Raw genomic sequence first — 21,938 nt, forward strand, 5'->3', positions numbered from 1 at the left:
GTGTCCTGCCAGGAAAACACTTCCCATCTGGAGTCAGACATGTGTCTGAGGTGTACAGAGGGAAAAAACACACAACAGCGCAAGCCAAGACATGCTGTAGATATTGTCCATTGTCATTTTTATGTAACAGACATAGATAACATTGCTGAAAGCCAGAAGCCATCTTTTTTTTTCCCCCCTTTTTTTACATTCAGTCACTCCATTATAATATTTAACTAACCGCAGCAGACACCATGGAGAGCTGCTGAGCCTGCTGTCTCAGCTAGTCTCAGCGGGGGAGACCCCTTTGCAGCACAGAGACTGACGGTTCGACCCAGAGCCTGCGCCCCAGCTCTGCTGTTCTCTTCCGTGCGCCGCAGCCTGGGCCCCGCTTCCCACACGCCCTGCGTGCCCCGTGTCAGCCCCAGGTCCCCCTGCTGTAGCACATGGCAGCATTGACCCAGTTCTCCAGTAGTTAAATCCCGGCGGTCACTCCAGGAAGGCCTCTGGTGCAATCATACTGCTTCACTGCATGGACCGGGGCCAGACGCTTGTCCTAGTGGACCTCGCAGCTACACTTCTAGTCCAGAATTTCCTCTAGGGTCTTAATACCAAGAGGGTAAAGTCTACAAAGGAAGAAAGTTCAGGCACATGGAAAGGAGCACAAACCTTCCCTAAAACCAAACCTCTAGCAGCAGCCTATGATCCTCCTTGGCCCATCTATCCTTATGCTTTTCATTACGCTTGATCCTCTGTTACATTATGGTCACTGCTTCTCTGGCAGTCGTGATGAGCTTGCAGCGACTGAGCAATGCTAGTGTTTCATCTCTAAATAAATAATGGGCATCTATCCCGAGAAAGGTGCTGGAAAGTAACCTGGTATCACAAAAAGGGACACGCAAATCTTAAAAGTCAAGCAAACAGAGAGCAGGCTTTTACAATGATTCCAACATATCCCCCCGCAAAAAAGGAAGAAAAATCCCTGCAGTTTGATTTTGTCACATGAAGGTATTTCATAAAGAAGCAAAACAAGCACAAACAAGGCTACAGCAACAACACAACCTCCTGCTTGCACACTGTCTTGGCTGAAGCACATCCAGCCAGCAAAACCTGAAGTGGTGCAAAGGGAGGGTCGGATCAGTGGGGCACCTTCCAGTTACTGCTGCGATACCCATTTCCCCTTTGGGTTATCACCAATTGTTACGGTATCGGCAGCCCGAGCCCTCGGCTGAAGCTGGATCCTCTGCATCTAAGCATTGTACAAAAAGAAGGGAAGGCAGACGCAGAGGGTGGGGAAGGAGGAGCAGCGAGGGGAGGTGACCTGGCGATGGTCACACCATGGGACGGATGGCAGCAGGGCTTGAGTCTCCTGACCCGGGTGCCAGGAGTGCCCAGGGCCATTGTTATGTGGTCAGTGAAGTGATGTGTCTTGTGCTGCAGCAGGGATAAAGGAGGGAGGAAAGGCTTCCTAGGGGGAAACGGGAGGTAAATAGTCTGGCTTAAACAAAAGAAAAAAAATCCACATCAGCCCAGCCAGAGTTTCTAAAATTGTCCATAAAAACATTGTCCTTATGAGATTGGACAATGCCTCCAAAATGCACAGATAGCAAAGCAAGCGAGGTGCTTCCCAGCCGATTCAGGTGGGGTCTACCTTCTTCCTCTGCACAGGCAAGAGCAAGGGGGAGTTTGCTCATTCTGTTTTTCTTAGCACCTCGGGCGCTGAGTGCTGCGTGCTGGTGGCACAACTGCACTAGCAGTTGGTTTCTCAAGGCATGAGATTAGTCCCCAGAAGGAGGAAGCAGCAAGCAAGGACAAAGAGGTGAAAACATGAGGCTACAGCATCAGCCAACCCCTCTTTCCTTCATTCCAGCTGAGTGATGATCCTGCTCAATGTAATGCTTTGCCAGCTAGTAAGATCATCCTCCCACCGGGCTCTTCCAGTGGGGCATGGAGACACACATGTAACGTATTCCTCCTGTCCTTTCCCTGGCTCTTCCTGCAGCCCAGCTGTAGCAAGTATTTCAGAGTAAAACACCAGGTTAGGACCTGTGGCTCGGAGGTGTGAGCCACAGCAGCTGGAAAACACCTGAGGGATGGGTCCTCTTGGTCCACCAGCTGCAAGGTTTTTGTGAAATGAGACTTTTACCCAACGTTCTTCCCGCGGTGCCTGAAGGAGGTCTGTGCTCAGTCCCTCCTTTCTGGGTGCACGGCAATGTCTATGCCTCCTCGCTGCCTTGCAGGTTTTCCAGCTCAGTCATGGCCTTGGCCGGGAGCTTCTTGCGGCGGAACACAGCTGCGATCTCTTCAAAGGACTTTCCTTTCGTCTCCGGTACTTTGAAGTATGCAAACAGAAAGAAGACTAGAAGCAGAGCTGCGAAGATCACAAACACGTACGGTCCACACAGATCCTGCAGTGGGGGAAGTGAGAACAGGGGACACCACCATCAGCACCGCAGGGATGTCTTACCCTGGGTGGCCGGGGTGCCCTGCAGGGCTTGGAGATGGAGAACTGGGAGGCACGTGCACATCCCGCTGGGCTGCTACGGGAGCCCAGCGGTGGGGTCGTGCCAGTCATTTATTTGTACAGTTTCAGAGGGATTTCTTACCGCTATGTACTGGAAACACATTCCCACGATGAAGTTGCAGGCCCAGTTGCAGAAGCCGGCGATGGCGATGGCGGCGGGGCGCGGGCCTTGGCTGAACAGTTCGGCTACGATAAACCAGGGGATGGGCCCAGGCCCAACTTCAAAGAAGATGACGAAGAGGAAGATTGCGACCATGCTGACATAGCTCATCCAGGCAAACTGACTCTGCAAGAGGGTGTGCTTGGTGTTACTGTCCCAACGTGACTCATTATTTATGACTAATTATTTTAATTAAGCTTATTTTTCAGAAATTTCTTTCTATTCAGACAAATGGGGACCGGACATGCACAATTAAAGCTCTAAACTCGTGTCTCAGGTGCTGGCTGAGCATTTGGTGCCATCATTGCCACATGCAGAGGGATGTTGGAGCTCACAGCTATCAGCTCAGCTGTAGCTTTGAGCCCTCTCCTTGCCTGAAGCATGGCCAGGAAGAGGCACGCTGGTGTTGTCTCTAATAACCAGGGTGTTCAGTAAAGGAAGCCACCCCTTATTTGGTTTTACATCTTGACAGGAGCTTGCACCAGTGGTTTGGACCGACTTTGATGGGGGCTGGCTCCGTATGCTGCCTGTTCTGCCCAGTGTCTCACAGCCTGACCCCTCTCCTGGGTGATGGGAGGAATAACTTATCCCTTTTTCTATGACAGGATGCTAGTCTAGCATCCCTGCACCAAGCCAGGAAGATGCAGGTTGAGGGTTTATGGCACATAGTGCTTGCTCATGGAGATATGCCCTGGGTTTTCTTAGCAGGTGTGTTACGATGCCGTGGGAATAGCGCAGTTGCTGTGTAAGGAGCTGAGGTTGAGCTCAGGGAGGGGACAGGGGGCACGCGTCCTTTCTAGCAGCATTGGGGTATCTCAGGGGCCAAAGAGCACAACATCCTCAGGCACTGTTGTAACCAGAGATGGCTCCAGCTATGGCCACTTTGAACTGCCTGTTCTAAGGACAGATATTTTCTCAGCTTCTCTGAGATGAAGATACAAAACAGTCACTTTAAAGGGTGGTTTGTCTTCTCTTGTTTGCAAACCATGGAGAAAAAATGGGGAGAAATCCTTACCAGGAGCACAAGTCCCACCGTCATGGCCACGGCGCTAATTAACATGCCCATCAAACCGGCCAGGAACAGGGACCGCCTGCCCGCCTTCTCCACCAGAAAGACCTGTAGAAACACGTGCAGCAGCTCAGTCTCCAGCACCGCCGCTCTCAGGGGGCTCCATCAGGTCCATTAGCAACGAGCAGCCTGTCACCACTACCGCACCGCGCTCCTGCCCTTTTAGCTCTCGTGGTGGAGATTTAAGTGCTGGTTTCCAAGTGTCAGGAACATCGCTGGTGGCTGTTAGGGAGCCAGGCTGAGCAGTTGCTCTGCCAAGGGCAAGGCGAACACAGGAATGCTCAGAGCTCATGCATTTCCAATCTCTCAGGATTTCCCACCGCTCCTACACATGTATTGCTGACTGTGGACTTTTTTTCTCTCTGTTTTTTGGTTCTTTTTTTTCTTTTTTTCAGGAGGAATGAACTTACTAGGTCTTTATTAGTTTGGAAGTAGCCTTTAAAATGTAGCATGATTCAAGTCACTTCACGGGCCACTGCGTCTCACCTGTCCAAGGGCAGGGACAGCTCTGTATCAGTTGGAGCCGTGTTCTCTCCTACAATGGCTCCCAGATTCCTTTTGCTTCCCTGGTAGCCCAAAGGCTCGGCTTGCTCCTCCTCAGCGCCTCTTGGTGGACTCCAGACATCTCGCCCAAATTTCAACATCTAATCACTTCACCCAATGGGGAGATGTAGGTAACTCCAGAGGACAGGGCATCTGGCCTGCCCAGAGATACCACGCGCTAGCCTCTGAGGCTGCCTGCTCCTTCCCCTCTGCTTGAAAGGACACCTTTGGCCATCAGCTCAACCTTTCCTGCCATTCCAGCAAATGATTTATGCTTCCAGGGGACCATCTGTTTTGCTGGAGGCAGTTCATCCTGCTAACTCATGAAGCTGCAGAGGCTGAGCCTCTGCACTTCTTTCTCCCCTTGCCAAGGTCCACCCGGCTGTCAGTGCCTCTGCCTTTTGATCGGGGTCTGTCATTTATTGACAGATGCAGGTAATTTTTAAGTGCTCGTGGCCAAAAGAAGCAAAGGACAAATGCCCCAGGCTGCAAGTACCACAGCCCTGGGGCGGAGACCCTCCACGCTGGAGAAAGACCTCTTCCAGCCGCACACCTCCATGCCGCATTTCACAATAAATATTTCTCCTCTGTACGGGATCTGTTATGGACTTCTAAAGCAGGTTCACCCCCAAGACATCCTATCCCACGTGCGCTGGACTGAGATCTCTTAGACCTGTGTATTTCTCCCTTGCCTGTCCTGCTTCATGGTGGGTAAAAGTCCTTTGCTCCCTAAGTCTCTCTAGGGATGTGAGGAAAACGGGCTTGGCATTCCCTGATCTTATATTAATGGCTACATTAAAAAAATAATTGCCTGCTGATTGGAACTGTGTTAATACTCTCCTGAGAGAGACAAACGGAGGGGAAGGCTGTGAAAATGAAACCATCCTTTTATTGCTACAGCGCACTGCGTAGGTACGCTGAGGCTAGGTGCTGGATTACTTTCATTACCGTGCAATAATAGCCGCTGGCTGTCCCTTGTGCAGGTGCTATGTACGTACTGAAAACGATTTGAAAGATAACAGGTAAGAGGGAGATTGTGAGCTGCTGGCTTCCCCGTCACAATCCCAATCCCCTGCCTGCTCCCCAGGGGAACAGGATCTGCAGAATTTCAGTCTCGAAGGCAACTTCTATTTTTGGGGAAATGCTGAGCTACCAGAGCTTCCCTGAACATGGTGATGCAGTTTTCACTCACGAGGCGTTTAGCAGTGCTGCTTGATAGCAATGGGTTGTATTTCAAGGCTTGATTTTTCAAATGAGCCTTGCCCACAGTGCCTTCCCATGGGTGAGGTGTGCGGGGTCAGCCCCTGCTCTAGGATAAAATCACGTTTCAAAGCCACATTGTAGTTCACTTGTTTTTGTAGTCTGGGTGGACAGGAATATTTACTTACAGAGATAACTGTGAAGACTGTGTTCACCACTCCAACGCCAATGGTTGCGTAAATTGGTTGGTCAACCCCAGCTCTCTCAAAAATGTTTGTAGAGTAGTAAAAGATCTATCAAAATACATTAGGATGAAGGATTAGGCAACAGGGCTGGTGCAACTTTTTGTTCTCTTGAGGGAAGAGTTGCTCTTGCTTGGCTGAGGTGTGAAGTAATTTAATTCTGATTAGTTTTTCAACTTTTTAATGGCTTGTTATAATAATTAAAGCTGAAGCTTCCAAAGGAGCCTGAGGGAGTTAAAAATCCCACTGACAATCCCCTCCTGAGCTACTGCATTTGCACATTTAAAACTGTTTTCTCCCATGTAGTCCCATGTTTAATATTGAAAGCTAGATCACCAGCCCTGAGTGCTGGAGACAAATACCTTAATATAACTGAGTCTTAAATTAATTTAAAAATATTGTCTCTATCTTGGAATGACTAAATTTTCTCCCTTCTCTCAAAGAATAAGTGGATTCCTATCTTGTGGAAGTTAAGGGCAGGAGGTAAATGGGTGGCTGACCCCACGGCTGGTGGAGGGGGCTGGGCACAGCATCGAGCTGGGGCAGCCAGGCCCTGTGGGCCACTCATCCCGCCGGCTCAGCCCTGCGAGGCCGGGCATCCCTGCGTGCTGCTCCGCCTTGTGATGTGGCAACGCTCTGAGAGTTTTGAAAGCCAGTGGGACAGATGCCTCAACCTTTGCAGAGCTGCCACCAGACTTTCAAAAATCTGAGTCTTGGCCAATTTTGAAAAGGAGGCTCCATGCTTCTAGGTATAAAATGGTAATTTCTGGTATCCCAGGAGGTGGTGCAAAACCTGTTTAGCTAAAAATAGCTAGAAGATGGTGATTATGTGGTTCCCGGGGTGAGCAGGCAGTCATTAGAGAGAGCAAACTGCTGACAAACTCAGATATGAGGGGGGTCAAGGGAGAGCTCAGTGGACTCGCCATGCCAGCTGGTTTCATGCTGAACTCCCTGGCACCCTCCTCCCCTCCTGCCTTCCCGCAGCCTGGCTCGGCGGTGAGGTCCACCTCCAAGACCTATGGCAGTGGCCGAGAAGCCTGCCGCAGTCATGGGGAAGCCATCTCCTCACCGCTGCATGGCTTGGATGGAGGCAGCATTGCCTTTTCATGCTCAGCATGGATTTCTTTAAAGGAAAACGCTTTTGGGAAACTCACTGCGTTGATTCCGGAGAACTGCTGAGATATCTGCACCATCAGCGCCACGATGACAGCCTGCCAATACTTCGAAGAGGTGAAAAGCTGCCTTATGGAGACTTTCTTTTCACTAGCAGCTTCTTGCTTTTCCTTTTCCATCTCAGCAATCTCTTTCATCGGGTCACAGTTTCCTCTGAGCCTTTTCAGACCTTAAGATAAAAAAGATCAATGTTTTATTTTAAATGGTAGATAAGAGTAGAGTAAGGACAAGAATCTAGCCAAAACTCACGGTAAGCCAACCGTGTGGATAGTAGTGTCCTCTTGCTCTGAGGACTCCTATGGCACATCGAGGATCAACGGTTTGTTTGCTTGGCAAGGGGCAGCAACACATGAGTTCTGCGAAAGCTCTGAGACACCATGCTCACGCCTCATCCCTCAACGATGCTTATTAGACCCATGCAGACATATCTCAATAGTTTCTGGACCAGAACTAATCTATACTTCAGCAGCTCAGGGCGCGGGCATGCAGCTCTGCCCCCAAGCACGTGGACATGCTGTTTTATTTGATTCTGGGTTCTCACCTCAGTCTCAGCGGTGTCCTGCCATTGACTGCTCTTACTCCTTGTAGAGACAGCTGGAACCAGCTAAGGGGGCCGTGCTGGAAGACGTATGAGCAGCTGCAGTAACTGCTGTGGATTTGCTGCGTAGTTGCGAATAGCGCCAAGGATAGAGAGATCAGCTGTCCCCCAGAAGATGTCATTTTTAGACCTGGTTGAAACCCCTTCCAACTGAATGGGGGGTTTTGGGGGGTGGCATCTGCCAGATGCGACCTCTCTGACGGAAAGGAGCAACGTTCTAAGCCTCACACCACCCGCAGCGACACAGAAGCCAGTGTGCCATAGGCAGTGACTGCATGCAAGCGTCCGAAATCCCGCCTGCACATGTGCTGTGTGGGACGGAGCAATTATGCCCAGTTACACGTGTGATCCCTCAGCCGGGCTTTTCCTTCTGTGTTTAATACTATGTATGGTATAAAAAAAATTCCAGAGAAGCCCAGAATGTGTGTCTTACTTTTTTTAGCTTCCTCCACCTTCCCCAGTTTGATGTAAAGGTAGCGGGGGCTCTCGGGGCACAGTAAGAGCAGGAAGAACTGCAGGAGGGCAGCCACACCAGAGAGACCGAGGAGCAGGGGCCACATCTCGTCGTTGCCCAGGAGAAAGTCTAGTCCAAGGACCTGGAATAATTGAGGCATGTTTGAATGGCTTATTTTGCACCCTAGAAAAAGAAAGTGATTGACCACTATGGCATTTTGAAGCAACAAACTGGAGGAAAACTAGAAGCAAATACCTTTTGGTTCTTTCTGATTCTAACCAAAATTACATTTTAATTGACTCAGTCCTAAAAATTTGATTTATTTAGTTATGACGCACATTTACAAGGAGGGAATGAACAGATGGCGCAAAATGTAATGAGCAAGAGGTTGGCTTACAGGTGCTGTGGGACAAACCGCTGCAAGCCGGTTCCCCACCCGGGGTGACTCGGTCCTCCTTGGGACATGCCACCAGCAGGAGACATCTGCCTGGCCAGAACCACGGCTCGGCAAACACAGGCATGCCGGTGAAATGTTTTCTCTTCAGACCTTGCTCTCCTTAGTTTTTAGGGTATGGGGATTTTGGGGCATATGTGTCCTCAGCAACTCCACAAAGGCGCGGAGCTTGGATGGAGATCCACGCAGCGCGGGATGCCCCAGCTGCCCGGCGGCTAGCCAGCAGAGTCTGAGCGCTGGAGCCGCAGCAGGACGCGAGGCTCAGCAAGTAGGCTAACTTGGGCTCTGCTTTAGTGTGTGATTATGGTATTGAAAAAGGTGCTCCAGAGGGGTTGTGGGTACTTGCAACTTTTCTCCTTCCACAATTTGCAAAGCAATTTTTGTAGTCCCACAGGCAGTGAAACCGTCAGGACCTACACTGGGACCTTTTTTTCCCCATAGTCTCTCAGTAGTCCTTGGCTAAATCAGATTGGATTAATTTTGTGGTAACGGTTAAGTTTTTCTGGACGTGTTGGTTCTTGGTACGTTTATGTGCCAGCCTGTTGCGTAGCTGGGACTCCCACCACGGCGGGGGATGCTGATGGGGTTGCTGGACTCCCTGCTTCTCTGATGAAGCCATTTTTGAGCACCTGAATATCAGGAATCCCGTGTTCAGGGTCCAGCCTGACTCTGATGAGATGCATACAAAAACTTTGCAGGGGAGGGGAGAAATTGTTTGCAGAAGTGCTTTTGAGTTCATGAGAAGTCATCTTTGTTAAGGACTCCTGTGACTCGAGGTAGGCGTTTAACCCCATTAGAGCAGATTGCTTCCCACGCTCCTTAAGTTTTGGGGTGAAATGATGAGTGATATCCCAGCATATCACTGGGCTATCCCTAATCTCAGAGATACCCTCTCTGGGCTCAGGCGCTTTCCTTCTTACCTGGCTGATGAGGATACCCGTGACGATAGCAAGCTGGTGCAACGTCCCCAGTGCTCCTCGAAGGGCCGTGGGAGAGATCTCGCTGACGTACATGGGCACGAGTCCGGAGGAGAGCCCTGCACCGAGCACAGGCGGGTGTCACCTCTTCTAGACCACAGCTCAGCAACCAGCAGAAACTGCTTCCCAAACGGGACAGGAGGATGGAGCCCCTGTGCTGCATCCCACATCCCACCAAGTCCCTCGTGCCTCGCTGGGAACCACCTGCACCCTGCAAAGGTGCTTGGACATCCCCAGATTCAGAGCCCTGAGCCGGGAAGGCTTTACGCTTGAACACCTACATATGAGCATGGAGCAGAGATTGTCTGCTGGGAGAAGTTATCACAGAGCAAAGAGCTTTTTTAAACTTGCCTTGAACCTTCAGAGGAGAGTATCATATTCACATACCAGTAACAGTGATAATGAGCTGTTATTTCTAAGATAATTCTAATTTAATTCCATATTACTTGCCTACGATCTTATCCTCTTTAAGTACAGTGCTCCTGTACTATCTGCTGATAGTAGTGTTGCCTAGGGAACCTGTTAAACAGCATGGCTAATAACATACTGTAACAACAGCCACCACCAAGATCGAGCCTTGAGATACAGAGGAGGGACTTGCTCCTTTCTAGGATATGTAAAATAAACTGATTTCATAATAGAGCCAACCCAAATACTTCTGGGAAAGATCCTGGACTGGGGAGGACGGACATAGGGAGAAAAGAGAAACTCCCACCTGTGAAACCCCTTCTAACTGAAAAAAAAAGATGTAAAAAATATAGGAAACTCTTAACTTCAGCCCTAGAGCACCCAGCACCCACCAAGGAGCTGGTCTGCCGTCCTTGACGCTTCCCGGACTTACCGCAGTACAGCCCCGTGACTGCTCTCCCGGCGATGATGAGCATGTGAGATGGCCCGAATTTCGCCAGCCCCATGAGGAGGTTACCAGCGATGGAGAGCACGTTCACCACCAGCATGGCTTTCACCCTGCAAGGCAGCAGCAGCACAGCTCGCTCTGGCACCTCTCTCAGCCGAAGCAGCCAGTGCGACATACAGTCAGAGCTATTAAGTGACTTAATCAGCACTACAGGGGAAAAGATAATGATCGTAGGCACTGACAAATATCGGGCAGGGGCGCAGAGTAGCTAAAAGCGTATTACACATCCCGTGCAAAAGCCATTCAGATGGAAACGCTCCTCTCCCTTTTGCCATGGAAAGAAAGGGAGGAATTTGGAAGTTAATCAAGGCTGCTCATCAGCTGCTTGTCTGAAGTGCTAAAATCTGCAATAAAACGTCTGTTTTATAATTGAGGATTTTAATAAGCCAGACCTCTGTGATGGCTGGAACAGTATTTTGGAGGCTTGAGGGGGCTTCTTCATTAAACTGGGGAAAATAACAAAAACGCTATGGGGAGGAAAGGGTTCTAAGGGAAAAAAAAAAATCAAAGAGGTTTGGGCTGTGGCACGCAGGTCACAGCACGCAAGGTCCTCTCACCTCCCCAGCCGGTCACCGATCCACCCCACGGTGAAGGAGGAGACCATGCCGCCGACGGCAAACACGGAGACGGAGAGGGACCAGTACATGGTGAGGCTGTGCGGGGAGGTGGCAAGGTCCTCGCTGGGGCCGGCCAGGGGCGTGAGCGTGCCCTTGGTGCTGCCCCAGGGCTCCGTGCCCGGGACGGGGGTGGTGCCATCCTCCCCGGAGGTGTTGGTGGCATGTCTGTCCAGGGGGGCAATGCCCAACACACGCCTGTAGTGGGCTTCTATCACCTGTGATGGACAAAGAGAAAAAATGCTGTTGGCTCAACATTATAACCACCCCCAACCCATTTTGGGTTTTTATTCTGCTCCAGGAAGAACTTTTTGTCACAAGCTCCACAGGGGTGAAATCCTGGGGTTCCCTGCAGCTCCCCAGCACCCAGACCCCCAGCAGGGAGGGACCGCGAGGGCAGGTGTGGAGCATCCCCCCTTGTCCAGCGCTGCCTCCCGGGGACGGGGCAAGCACGTGGCTGGATTCGGCACCTGCGGAGAGGTGCCGTCCCTCAGCCTGGGCACGGGGACCGTGTTGCAGTGGGGGCAGCACCGTGACGTTCGGAGCCCCTCTCCTTGCACTGCGGGAGCGGCAGCGAGGGGTCCTCGGTGTTTTCTCACCCCGCTGCCTTATCATGGGGGCTTTGTGCTGTGGGAGATAGCGCCTGGGGAAGGGACAGAGCCCTCCTGAGGGCTTCTGCAAGGGACAAACCAACCCTGGCTGCCCCGAAGCCCTCACCCCTTGGCTGTGCACAGCTTGGGGGGCTCGGCTTACCTTCTGGGGGGCGTTAATGACACCTAGGCCATAGCCGTACTGGAAGAAACCCAACACTGCGGTGAAGACGGAGAGGACCAGCGTTCCTGTGAGGTGCTGGAGGAGGAAGCAGAGAACAGCCTCACCCCCACTGTCCTAGCCCTGCCCAAACCTGGGGGGGGGCTGCATCCCATCCCTGTCCCAAGGTACCCCACTGCCCAGGACCGCGACACACATGGATGCTGCTGCAGCAGCACAGGTGCTTTGGCTGGCTCCAAAGGAGAAGGGAAAGCCGCTGGGGGCGGGCAGGATCAGGCCCCCGGGGCAGAATGGCATTGCCCCACAAAGAGCAGTCTGTGCCGGGGCTCTCCCTGCTGCACTGCCCGTCCTCGCCCCGGTGCTCGCGGCGAGCAGGAGCTCTGCCTGGTACAGCCGAGCAGGCACCAGCAGCAAGGCGCCCTGCCCCGTCCCCGGCGCACGCAGCACCACCGCTGAAGCAGAACAGCTAGGAAAGAATGACGAAAACGGTGTTTTTCAGCAGTGCTCTTTCAAGTATTATTTCCTTCCATCGCTGTTAAAATTATCCGATGAGCTGATGGAGCTCTTAAAAGTAAAAAATAGTCCCTTGACCCCTTTGCCCCTGCACTCAGTATGCAGACATCAAAGAGCAATTAATTAGGGGAGCAGATTTTTTTGTTGTTGTTGGTTTTAGTCTTGGCAAGCAATAAATGCCATTGCTGAGCACCTGGCTGCTGCAGAAATTCTAGTGCAAAAATACCCCCGAGCCACGGTTACCTTCTCTGCTTGCATTTTGCTTTTCTTGTCCATCCCGCAGCTCCTCCGCTGTCCTCCCGGGAACGGTCACTGTCCTGGGCTGCGGAGTGAGGTGGGGGCTTGGGCAGGGAAGGAGGGACAGCAGGGCTGGGATGGAGGCAGCAAAACTGGCCGGTGCTCCGGGAGATGGGACTATGTCAGCTCTGGAGTTAATGAGAAACCCAAGCCTTCCATGTGTTATTTGGCCACTGCTCAGCTCAGAGCAGCCACCACCAATCCCCGTATTTGGGGGGACAAACGAACCAACGGGAGACCCACAGGTACATGGAGTCGGCCTGGGAAATTCAAATGATCCAGCTGAAAGGCTGGTTTGGGGCTGTCCCTCTGCAGAGCAGTCGGCGATGTGACATGCCAGGGACGTGGGACCATGCTACAGTCTAGTTCGAGATGTTCAACACCTTTCTTGGCTTCTGTGCTGGCTTTGTGTGCTACGTTACAACCCTCTTGCTGAATTAGCACGAAGAAACCTTTCCAGCATATGTAGCAAAGAAGCTAGAAAATGACTAAGAGTGTTTTATTTACGTAGCGCTTGACACCTGCTTTAAAATATATTTATGTGTGTATATAACATACACAACCAAACATATATAAACACAGATGTATACGGGTCTCTATAAATACGTACATACAGACCTGCACGCACACAGGCCCCTCAACACAATGCCAGCACACACCTGTACGCACGCATCCTAAGCGTATCGAGGAGACGGCTGTATGAGATAAAACATAGCAAAATGACCCAGAATATTACAATAACATTGTTTTTCTTTAAAAAACCCCACAACAGCATGAACGCTGAGCCTTTCAGCACCACCGGCTGATTACTGTGCTGTCAAATATTGCTGATGCTACAAAATACTGCTGATGCTGCCGAATACCGCAGTCCTTTGGCTCGGCTCACTCGGTAGTCATAAACTTTGCACAGCCGCAAAAGCTGGTCTGAGCTGGTCGCGCTCGGGCTTTGCTGTCCTTGACACGGTCAGTGAGCGGAGCTGCAGCGCTAGGGCAGATGGTGGCAGCTGTAGCAGACATGCCAAAGTCTCAGTCAGTGAGAAGGTGATTAATGCTGATTAATGCCATTACCTTCCAGAGAAGCCCCTGATGGGTCCAGCAGCCAAGTCATGGCGATGCGTTGGATGATGCTCGCAGTCAGCCAGGCTTCACACGGGCACAGAATGTACTTTCTACAGAGAAAGAGCGAGAGAAAAAATAAAAAGATGAGCATAAGACCGCTAATCTTTGCACTGGGCTCCGCCAGTGAGGTAAAACTTTAACCGGAGGAGAAAAGTTCATTGCATTAATGCAGGCATTGATCGCAGCCACATCGCCTGCGTTCCCCTCTCGGGCTGGTGTAGCCGCAAGGGGGAGGGCCCCAAGGCTGAACTTTTTAACGTTTTCCCTAATATTTGTCCTTCCAGCTGGGATCTTTGCCCACCGTGTTTGTTTGCTCGCTGTGTGTGGATACGCAGGCATTTACAAGCACCGTTTGTTTCTTTGCATTGCGGTTAAATGCCTCCACGCAGGGAGCTAGCAGGATTAGACAATTAATGGGCTGCCTCAAGTTTAAATTGGAAAACAAATGAGACCCCTGACCCAATATCCCAAACTGAAACCCTCAGGCGCTGTGAAACTCCTGGCCAGGACCAACATCCCCTTCTGCGATCCCTATCCCGTCACAGGTGCCTGGCCGAGGGAGGATGATGCTTTCACCCCTACTCTTCCCAGCCTACTGGAGGCAGTTTGAGGGGACAAAGGCCATCTACATACCAGAGAGAGCAGGGTGACCTTTCCATAGCTTGTAGCCTGTCATGTCCTCCCCGCTGCTGCTTACAGAGCAGAACCCTCCCTTAATCTGGCTTCCCGGGGTGCAGAGCAGCTGGAGCAGCGGCGGGGAGGCATGGGTGAGCATCAGTCACCTCCCCAGGAATGACCCGGCGACTTCCATGGAAACCTTGGATGCCAAAGGCTGGAAGGCCCATGGCCACCAGCTTCCCTCAGCCAGGTCTGCTGGCAAAAGGCATGACGTTATCCTGGAGCTCTCCCATCCCTTCCTGCCCCCTTACCCTCCCTGCTGGGCTGGATGCTGCCAGCTGGTGCCCAGGGCCACCTCGCCTCTCGCATAGAGCCCCCAGCTGCAATACACTCCTCCAGAGCCTTGCCCCGAGGCAGTTAAAGCATGTTTTCAGCTTTCAGTAACAGATCCAAGCCCCTCTGTTTTTCTGAACAGGGGTCTGGATGTGGATGTGCCAGTTAGCAGAGGCTGGCTCGAGGCTGGTCCCGAGGCTCACGGGCAGGAAAGGCCGGTGTGTAAATCTGCTTCCTACTGCAGCCGCTTCCCAAAGGGGCTGTCAGAGCATCACACCTTGACTGTTTCCTTGGAAAACTGAAGCGCGACGCACCGACATGCGCCGTGCCTGACTCCACCAGGATGATCAACCTGTCTAATCTCTTGTATGTGACGCCTGGTTGTGGGACCGCAGGCTGTGGGGTGCAGATATCAACGCGGCACAGCTCAGGAGCAGTACCAACCTGTCCCATGGCTGGGGAGCCGCACCAGGCAGCAGTCAAGCGATTTGACCAAGGGCACAGAGATCAAAAGGGTAAAGGGGAGATGGCAGCTGGCCCGTGGGCATCTTCCCTGCGGGGCCAGCCATGCCATCCTCATCTTCGCTGCTGGGACCCCAGCGTCATCAGCCTGGAGCTTGTTTGTACTTTCTCTTGTCCATGTTCAGGTGATCTTTGAATGTGTCCGAGAGCAACAAGAACACACACGCTTCACGCGGCTTGTACGCACAGCGCTTTCCTTGCCAGGGCAAACAGAGCAGCTCAGCCGGGTGGATTCATCCCACAATTATTCAGGGAACGCGGTGCGATGCAGAGGTAAAACATGCAAGACGACAATCACGGACCTCCACGCGCATGGCTGAGCATCGCCGTGGGTCCAGGTGACTCCCAGCCCGAGGGCATCGCTGCTGTTCCCAGGTAAAGCGCGGTAGAATTACCGGTTTCACTGTTTTCAGGACAGCAGCACACGCCACAGCCCTGTCAGTGCTTTGGCCGGTGCCGTAGGGTTTTGTGGCTTTTCTCCAGGGCTCCTGGCAAGGAGCTGCTCCAAACTGCTCTTGTAGCTTATCACTGAGTGTGCAAAACAGGTAAATGCCAGGAATCCTAAACAGCATCCAGCCCCTTAACCCTGGGTGGCTGCACCTTGTAGCAGGAATCTTAATGTTTCGTGATGGGCATCACTCCTGTTATTTGCAGACAACAGCGCTTGCGTTGTTGCTAAGTATGTTAGCTATAAATGAAGTGTAAGAACTCCGTAATAACGCTACTGTCATGCAGAATTGCCATGCTTATTGCCTACTGTGTGCCGTGTCTACTATAATCAGTGTTGTTGCTAAATCTAACGCTATGTGATAAAAAGAGGGGGTTAAAGTTTAGGGTCGGGCTTTGCTTTCGAACAACTGAACGTGCTGTCACATCAGTGGAAGCAATTTAAAGACTCCATAAGGACAGTAAGGTTTCCTCTGTGGCTGGGGTAATTTGCCCACTCGTTTTACCACCTTTGGGTCATCCAGAGGCAGCTTTGATGTTAAAAAACCAAACAAAACAAAAAAAAACAGGAAAAAACCCAAAACATAAACCAAAACGAAGGGAAAAAAAGGAAGATCCAGACCATAAGGTTGTGGGTCTCCAGAAGAGCAGGCCAACGAGGCACATCAATGGCTGGCACAAAAAGAACACAATATATGTTCATTTTTTATCTGCAGCAAACCTCTTTTGCAGTAGATCGCGACAGCCAGGATGGGAAGCGGAGCTCTGCAGCGGTACGCAGGGCAGTAAACAGATGCCGCAGGGGCGCGGCGGTTGCGACAGGCATCCCCCACCTTGAACCGCATCCTTATTGCGGAGAACATCTCTGCTGGATCTCCTTAGGGGAGCCGCGTCCCCAGGCGGGTGGCTTATCATCCCGGGCAGGGTATGGTACGGAGGTCCATGCAGGTTCAGTCCCTGCTGCTGCTCAGCGTTGGCCCCAATTACGCAGCGTCACCGTGCAAATTGTTGCATGAGCAGCAACGGACCTGCGTGGGCTCAGGTCGAGACCAGGAATTGCAGCACGGCAATGTCAGCTGTGCCAGCAACCGGGGCCGGGGCCAGGGTCACCTCAAGCATCCCCTTTCTGTCCCAAAAATACATAATACGATCAACCCTGAAATCATCTCGCAACAAGAAAAATGCCGTTTGATAACGGTTCTGGAACTGGTTTGGAAACACATTTAACTCCCACGAGCAGCTGACACAGCCTTACCTCTGAGCATCCCTGACCTTGGGAACGGTACCCAGCACCTCCCCGGTGTCCGCAGCACGCTGGGGGTAACCCCGCGGCCGAGCACGCGCCAGCTCTCGGGGCTTCTCTTTCACGTGCCACGGAGGGTGCGACTTGTGCCTGAAGTTCACGCAACTCTCTAAATAACTGGATCTGCAACGGTCTCACGTGACTCCTGCACGCATGGACGTTATTCCCCTCTTTCCTCCGGCAGCACTGCTCAGCTCAATGAGTAACAGTTTCCTTTCCCAGCTAAAAACCCCCAGAAACAGGGTGTTAAAAAAGCACCCCAGATTTTCTTTCTTTAAACACTAAAATTAAGTAGCTTCTGGTAGCATTGGTCAACCACAAGCATAGTTTACTTACAACAAAAGGCAAGCAAATCAAAGCTGGGAATATTTAGAGGGGAAAGCACATCTTTACAATAACCACAGGTTGGTTTTGTAGAAGAGCAGAAGTTTTCAGGTGGTGACGGTCCATTGAGACATCCCTCAGCCGCTGCCAGGCAGCATCGCAGGGGACATCCCGCACTCACCCGGCCCAAACCCGCCGCCTTCCCGGGACCCTCCAGGCAAAGGGCATCGCGACTCAGAGCCCTGGAAATCCACTTTACCTTCAAGACCCGCTAACGGTTAACACCCCAGGTTTTATTTACAAAAATATAAAAGGCATGGCTTAACATTGAAGTTTTGTGTTTTATTGGCACCAGAAATGCATTTACTCTATGGTACGTCCATGTACGCGCTCCGTAGACAAGACTGTGTTAATAGTGGTTTCTTATGCTTTTTGTTTCAAATGACTCCAAGACTTAAAAAAATACATTCAAGAACTACTTATGTTTAAACACAACGATTCCCTTCTCTTTTGTCACTGTACCCAAAAACCCACGACAAAAAGAAAACCCATAACCATCCAAAGCTGTGTATTTGTCACATCAAGAGGGAGTAAAAGAAAAAAAAAAGAGTTATTGGTTTGCAATAAAAAGGTCCGGTTTTTATTATATTTATATTTTAACCGATGAAGAGCTGGTGGCATCAGTGATGGGACTTGCATGGGGTTTTAATTCCTGTATTGGGGTCTCACGGCTGTCCCTGCCCTTCGCAGGGTGCTTAGCCCGGTGCGGGGCAGGCTGCGCCGGACCAGCGGGAAGGCGCCCGATGTCCGGCGGGCGAAGGCGGCACCGGCAAAGTCCCCGCCGGTACCGAACCGCGACGCCCCGCCCGCGGGACGCATCGGGCGAGGGTGGCCCAACCCGCCCCCGCCACCCCGCATCGCCTCTTACCCTTGATAAAGATTCAAGTTGGACCAAGTCCTGTTGATTTAATCATTTTTTAATAAAGCCATCGTTACTGAGTACACCAAGATTGCCAGTTAAGCTCTCTATATGTCGCTGGAGGTAACAGCGCTGTGATCGACAGCGGAACGGGGAAAAAAAAAAAAACCAAACCAAAACCAAAATAAACCAAACCAAAAAAACAAACCCCAACCGAAACGAGGTAGGTTAAAACCAGCAACACAGACCTTGTTATGCGACACCCCAACACCACAGGCGGCCATGCTTGCAGCTACTGAGAAAGAAAACCCCAGATACGCACCGAAAACTGAAATCAACTGAGCAGAGTTTATAGGGACACGATTCAACCTGAACTAAACACACACACACGGTTCGGCACAGATGTTGTCTTTCACTGTATGTTGGGTAATTCCTAGGGAGCGGAGGGGGCGGAAAATGAGTAGAGATTCGGACCCTCGGCCGAAGAAACCACACATATATATATATTTTAAGCTCTTTACAAGCCCAATCCAGCAACGCGGGGGACGGGCAGCTCGTTTCGTGGTCCCCATCCCCACGCCGGCTGCCTCCGCACGCCAGCGCCCGGCTCCGGGCTCGGAGGGGGGACGAGCGCCCGACAGCTCGCGCCGGCTTCAGCATCGGGGGTCCGGCGCCCGCGGCATCCCGGGAGCCGTCTGCGGCCGCAAATCCCGCCTGAGGGGCGAGCGTGGGGCTCCTCGACCGCTCCGCCGTCCTCTCCTCCTCCGATCCCCCATCCCAGCGCCCGCGGCCAAGCCCCGGGGTTGGCAGGCACTGCCAGAGCAACAACAAATGGCACCTCTGTCCCTATCAAGACACACCATTATGTGAAGATCCATATAGAAATATGGATTGACAGACTTGACAAAAATGGTAGCTGATTTTTATTAGTCTAAGGCTAGTAGTTTAGCCATTTAAAATCCATTTCCCAAAAGAGGGGAAAAAAACCTATTATTTTTTCTCTTCTTTAAAAATCCGTTAAGCCGTTGCTGCCAAAAGCAACATGTAAATGTTGGTGAAGGCAAAAGTTTTCTAAAATTACCCAGCTATACGGTTATGGCCTTCATCACAAAGATAAAAGGTACATTTATTGTGCTGTCTCTCACCAGATTTAATTGGTAACTTTACAACATACTATATATTTGATGCTAGCAGGCAGACAGAATTAAAAACAGACTTTTTGACACGGTTTCTTTCCCCGTTCTTACAAAGTAGGGGACAAAGAAAAAGTAAAATTAAAAAAAAAGAATAAAATAAAAGGAAAAAAAAAAGGAAAATTCATAACCCACTATAACACAGCGTAATCAGGAGACCTTGGGGGGTCCAAGCGCGAAAGTCCGTCCCTGCCCGCAGCCCCCGCCCCGGGGCTGATGGCGCTGGGGGAGCGGTGTTCCTTGGGGCCCTCCGCATCTGCCTCTACAGTGTTAGTCCACGTGTTTAATGTCCTTTAAATTAGAAATAATGCCATGGTGGTGAGTGCCAAGTGCTTCTCTGTTACCAGTTCATCATGGAGTTTCTGTTGAGGGTCATGAAAAACACTTGGCTGCTTCCTCCGGATCTCACCGATGCGAAAAATACCTGTTTGGAAGTGAATAAAACCCCGTATTAATTTTCATTATTGTAAGAAAAAGTCTGTTAATTGTCTCGGTGAGCGAGGAAAGCAGGAGCTGCCCCACACCCCGTGGTTTCCTCTCCCTAAATCTCCCTCCCTGCACCTTTTCTCCAGTTGAGAGCAGAAATTTTAAGCAGACCCACTGCCCGGTTCTCAGTTTTCCGTGGAGCTCAGGGGCCGGAGCTAACCCACGCCAGACTCGGATCAAACCAAACCACTTGTTAGTAAATACGGTAACAAAACCTCCCTTGCTATCACTACCAAAGAGAGCACCTTAAAAATACCAAGTTTATCACATTTTACTGCCACGGCATCACTTACTATGCAATATTAGTGAGACTGCTGTCAGTGGTTTGGATCTTGCTAAAGGTCATTTGGGTCAATACCCTGCATGGGAGTTTGAAATGGTTTTCTTCGGAAAAGTTAGCCCTGGTATTTCACCTGTTTCTGAAAATCAAGCTTGGGAAAACTACTCTCCTTCAATATGCTCAAAGCATGTAAATGTATCGGGACTCTGGGTGAAGGATAGACCCTTTGGTGCCTCCGTCGGGATCCACCAGCATTTGACCCCAACGGAAGTCTTAAAAAATAAGTAAGTTCTAATTTGCAAATATTTAAGAGGAGAATCTGAAGTCTCTGCCCTTTTTAAAACCAAAAATTATTCAATCTTCAGAACTTTAATCGTTAACTATTTCTCCAGAAGGAGAAACATCTGTATTTAGTATTTCAAACCCACCATTATCGGTTGGTTCCAGTATTTTAGACAGACTGAGGTGATTTTTTTTCCCAGTTTTCTTACAAAAGGAAAGAAACTGAATAGGAGCAAACCAGAAGAACAACCCTTTAGCAAAACAGTTTAAAGCCTGCAGAGTCAAGTGCTCAGAAGTTAGAAAAAAGAAAACTAGGAGTATTTTGGCAACTTAAATTCAGCTTCTTGGGCAGCGTCCCGTGGTATAATCAATCACAAGATTAGGATGCATTTTTTTTTTGCAGAGCTCCAGCCTAACTCCAAGCAGCAGGTAGGGCAATGCTCAACTAATGATTGTGACCTCAAACCTTCTGTATTGCATGTTATTAACCCTGCTCTGGGGACAGAACAATCAGTTTCTTCATGTGTTTCGTGATGGTGCTCGTTACGAAAGAGCTCCTGGCTGCACGGTCCTGATTTACCTCAGTGAAACCTTGTGAGATGAGGAAATACCAACAGCAGAAACAGACCTTGGCATTCAACCATCTTCCATGCAAATATTCCTCTTCCTCCAGCAATTTCTCCTTCCCTCATTCCCTGCACCCCTTGCCCATCAGCAACACCCGTGGCAGGGGTCATCTACACGACAGCCGCGTTCCCCATGCAACGCTGGTGCCCCTCCAGAGCACTATTTATCAATGCTGTCTACAGAAGAAGGTGGGGCTCCACGGAGAAAATAGTTTAAAGATCACAAAACTAAAAATGCACCAAAATGTTTCTGCACCAGAGCTCGAATTGGGGTCACTTACACATCCTTAGCGCTACCATTTCTCAGCTTTTGCAGTTTGTTCGGCAGCCTCAACAGTTAGTGCTCAGATGCAAGACTTGGGAGAAAGTCAAGCCAAGTCAAGCCAGGTCTCAGCTTAAGGTGGAAGAGATCTTGCGGATCTTCCCACCACAGGCTGAGGTCCGCATCCGCTGGAGAGAATTCACTGGGAGTGGGCTTATGGGCACTGCTTATTAAACAGGACCTTCAGATTAATTATTAACCTCAAGATAAACCAGACTTAAACTCTTAAAGTAGTTGGCTGTAGCTTAAAGCGCGGACACAAGCTTTGAAGTGGACTTACCTTATCATTTCTTTCACATAGAAACTTTAACCTTTGAGCTCGCTTGTGCATAAATACTCCATCCAAATGTCCCGTCTCCACTGACCGGATTTCAATAGCTTTCTCTCCCCAGCCCATTATTTGATTGGAATGAATGTAGGCTGTCAAAAGGAAGCGTTTGGTAGGTGTTACAACGTGTGTTGAGCTGAATATTACGCACCAGGCAGAAAAGCCCTCGTCAGCTGTTATTCAAAGCTTATGCAGATCAATGGCAGAGCTCTGACTGCCGGCGGCACAGGCGGCCAGGCGTGTGCCCACAGGGATAATAGTCTCTACATTGCAGTTTTCATCCATAAACTGCTGAGTGATTTAAACAGAAGTAGTATCGCTTCTCCCGATTTCTGTGGGTGAGGAGCCGGGC

At 50.7% G+C, this 21,938-nt stretch overlaps 2 protein-coding genes across 6 annotated transcripts in view; both read right to left on the reverse strand.

Moving 5' to 3' along the window:
• Positions 1 to 92: 92 nt before the first annotated feature.
• SLC2A2 (solute carrier family 2 member 2) lies at positions 93 to 13,662 on the reverse strand. The gene is made up of 12 exons (XM_064457993.1): positions 13,553 to 13,662; positions 12,431 to 12,612; positions 11,657 to 11,752; positions 10,847 to 11,121; positions 10,215 to 10,339; positions 9,317 to 9,432; positions 7,922 to 8,084; positions 6,872 to 7,059; positions 5,664 to 5,768; positions 3,679 to 3,780; positions 2,586 to 2,789; positions 93 to 2,387 (listed from the first exon to the last, which is right to left on the reverse strand). Exons 2-12 carry the CDS (start codon positions 12,461 to 12,463, stop codon positions 2,196 to 2,198), a joined length of 1,599 nt encoding a protein of 532 aa, XP_064314063.1. The 5' UTR covers positions 12,464 to 12,612; positions 13,553 to 13,662; the 3' UTR covers positions 93 to 2,195.
• A 4,449-nt stretch (positions 13,663 to 18,111) lies between these two features.
• The window catches only part of TNIK (TRAF2 and NCK interacting kinase), a 165,698-nt gene continuing 161,871 nt past the window's right edge, over positions 18,112 to 21,938 (reverse strand). For all 5 annotated transcript variants that reach the window (XM_064457987.1, XM_064457989.1, XM_064457991.1 and 2 more), the window contains 2 exons: positions 21,539 to 21,678; positions 18,112 to 19,686 (listed from right to left, as the gene is read on the reverse strand). In XM_064457987.1, the coding sequence (XP_064314057.1) occupies positions 19,603 to 19,686; positions 21,539 to 21,678 (224 nt within the window). In that variant the 3' untranslated portion in view covers positions 18,112 to 19,602. The remainder of the gene's footprint in view (positions 19,687 to 21,538; positions 21,679 to 21,938) is intronic.

Source organism: Phalacrocorax carbo, chromosome 7 (genome assembly GCF_963921805.1).
Source record: "Phalacrocorax carbo chromosome 7, bPhaCar2.1, whole genome shotgun sequence".
In the NCBI taxonomy this organism is placed as follows: Eukaryota; Metazoa; Chordata; class Aves; order Suliformes; family Phalacrocoracidae; genus Phalacrocorax; species Phalacrocorax carbo.

Bases quoted from the DNA above. Each gene is read 5' to 3' on its own strand.
- SLC2A2 (XM_064457993.1), bottom strand. From the start codon at position 12,463: ATGGACAAGAAAAGCAAAATGCAAGCAGAGAAG. The intron at 5,769-6,871 runs GTGAGTTTCCCA...GTATTTTGATAG, and splicing joins AGTTCTCCGGAATCAACGCA to ATCTTTTACTACTCTACAAA. The intron at 2,790-3,678 runs GTAAGGATTTCT...ACCCTCTTGCAG, and splicing joins CGGTGGGACTTGTGCTCCTG to AGTCAGTTTGCCTGGATGAG.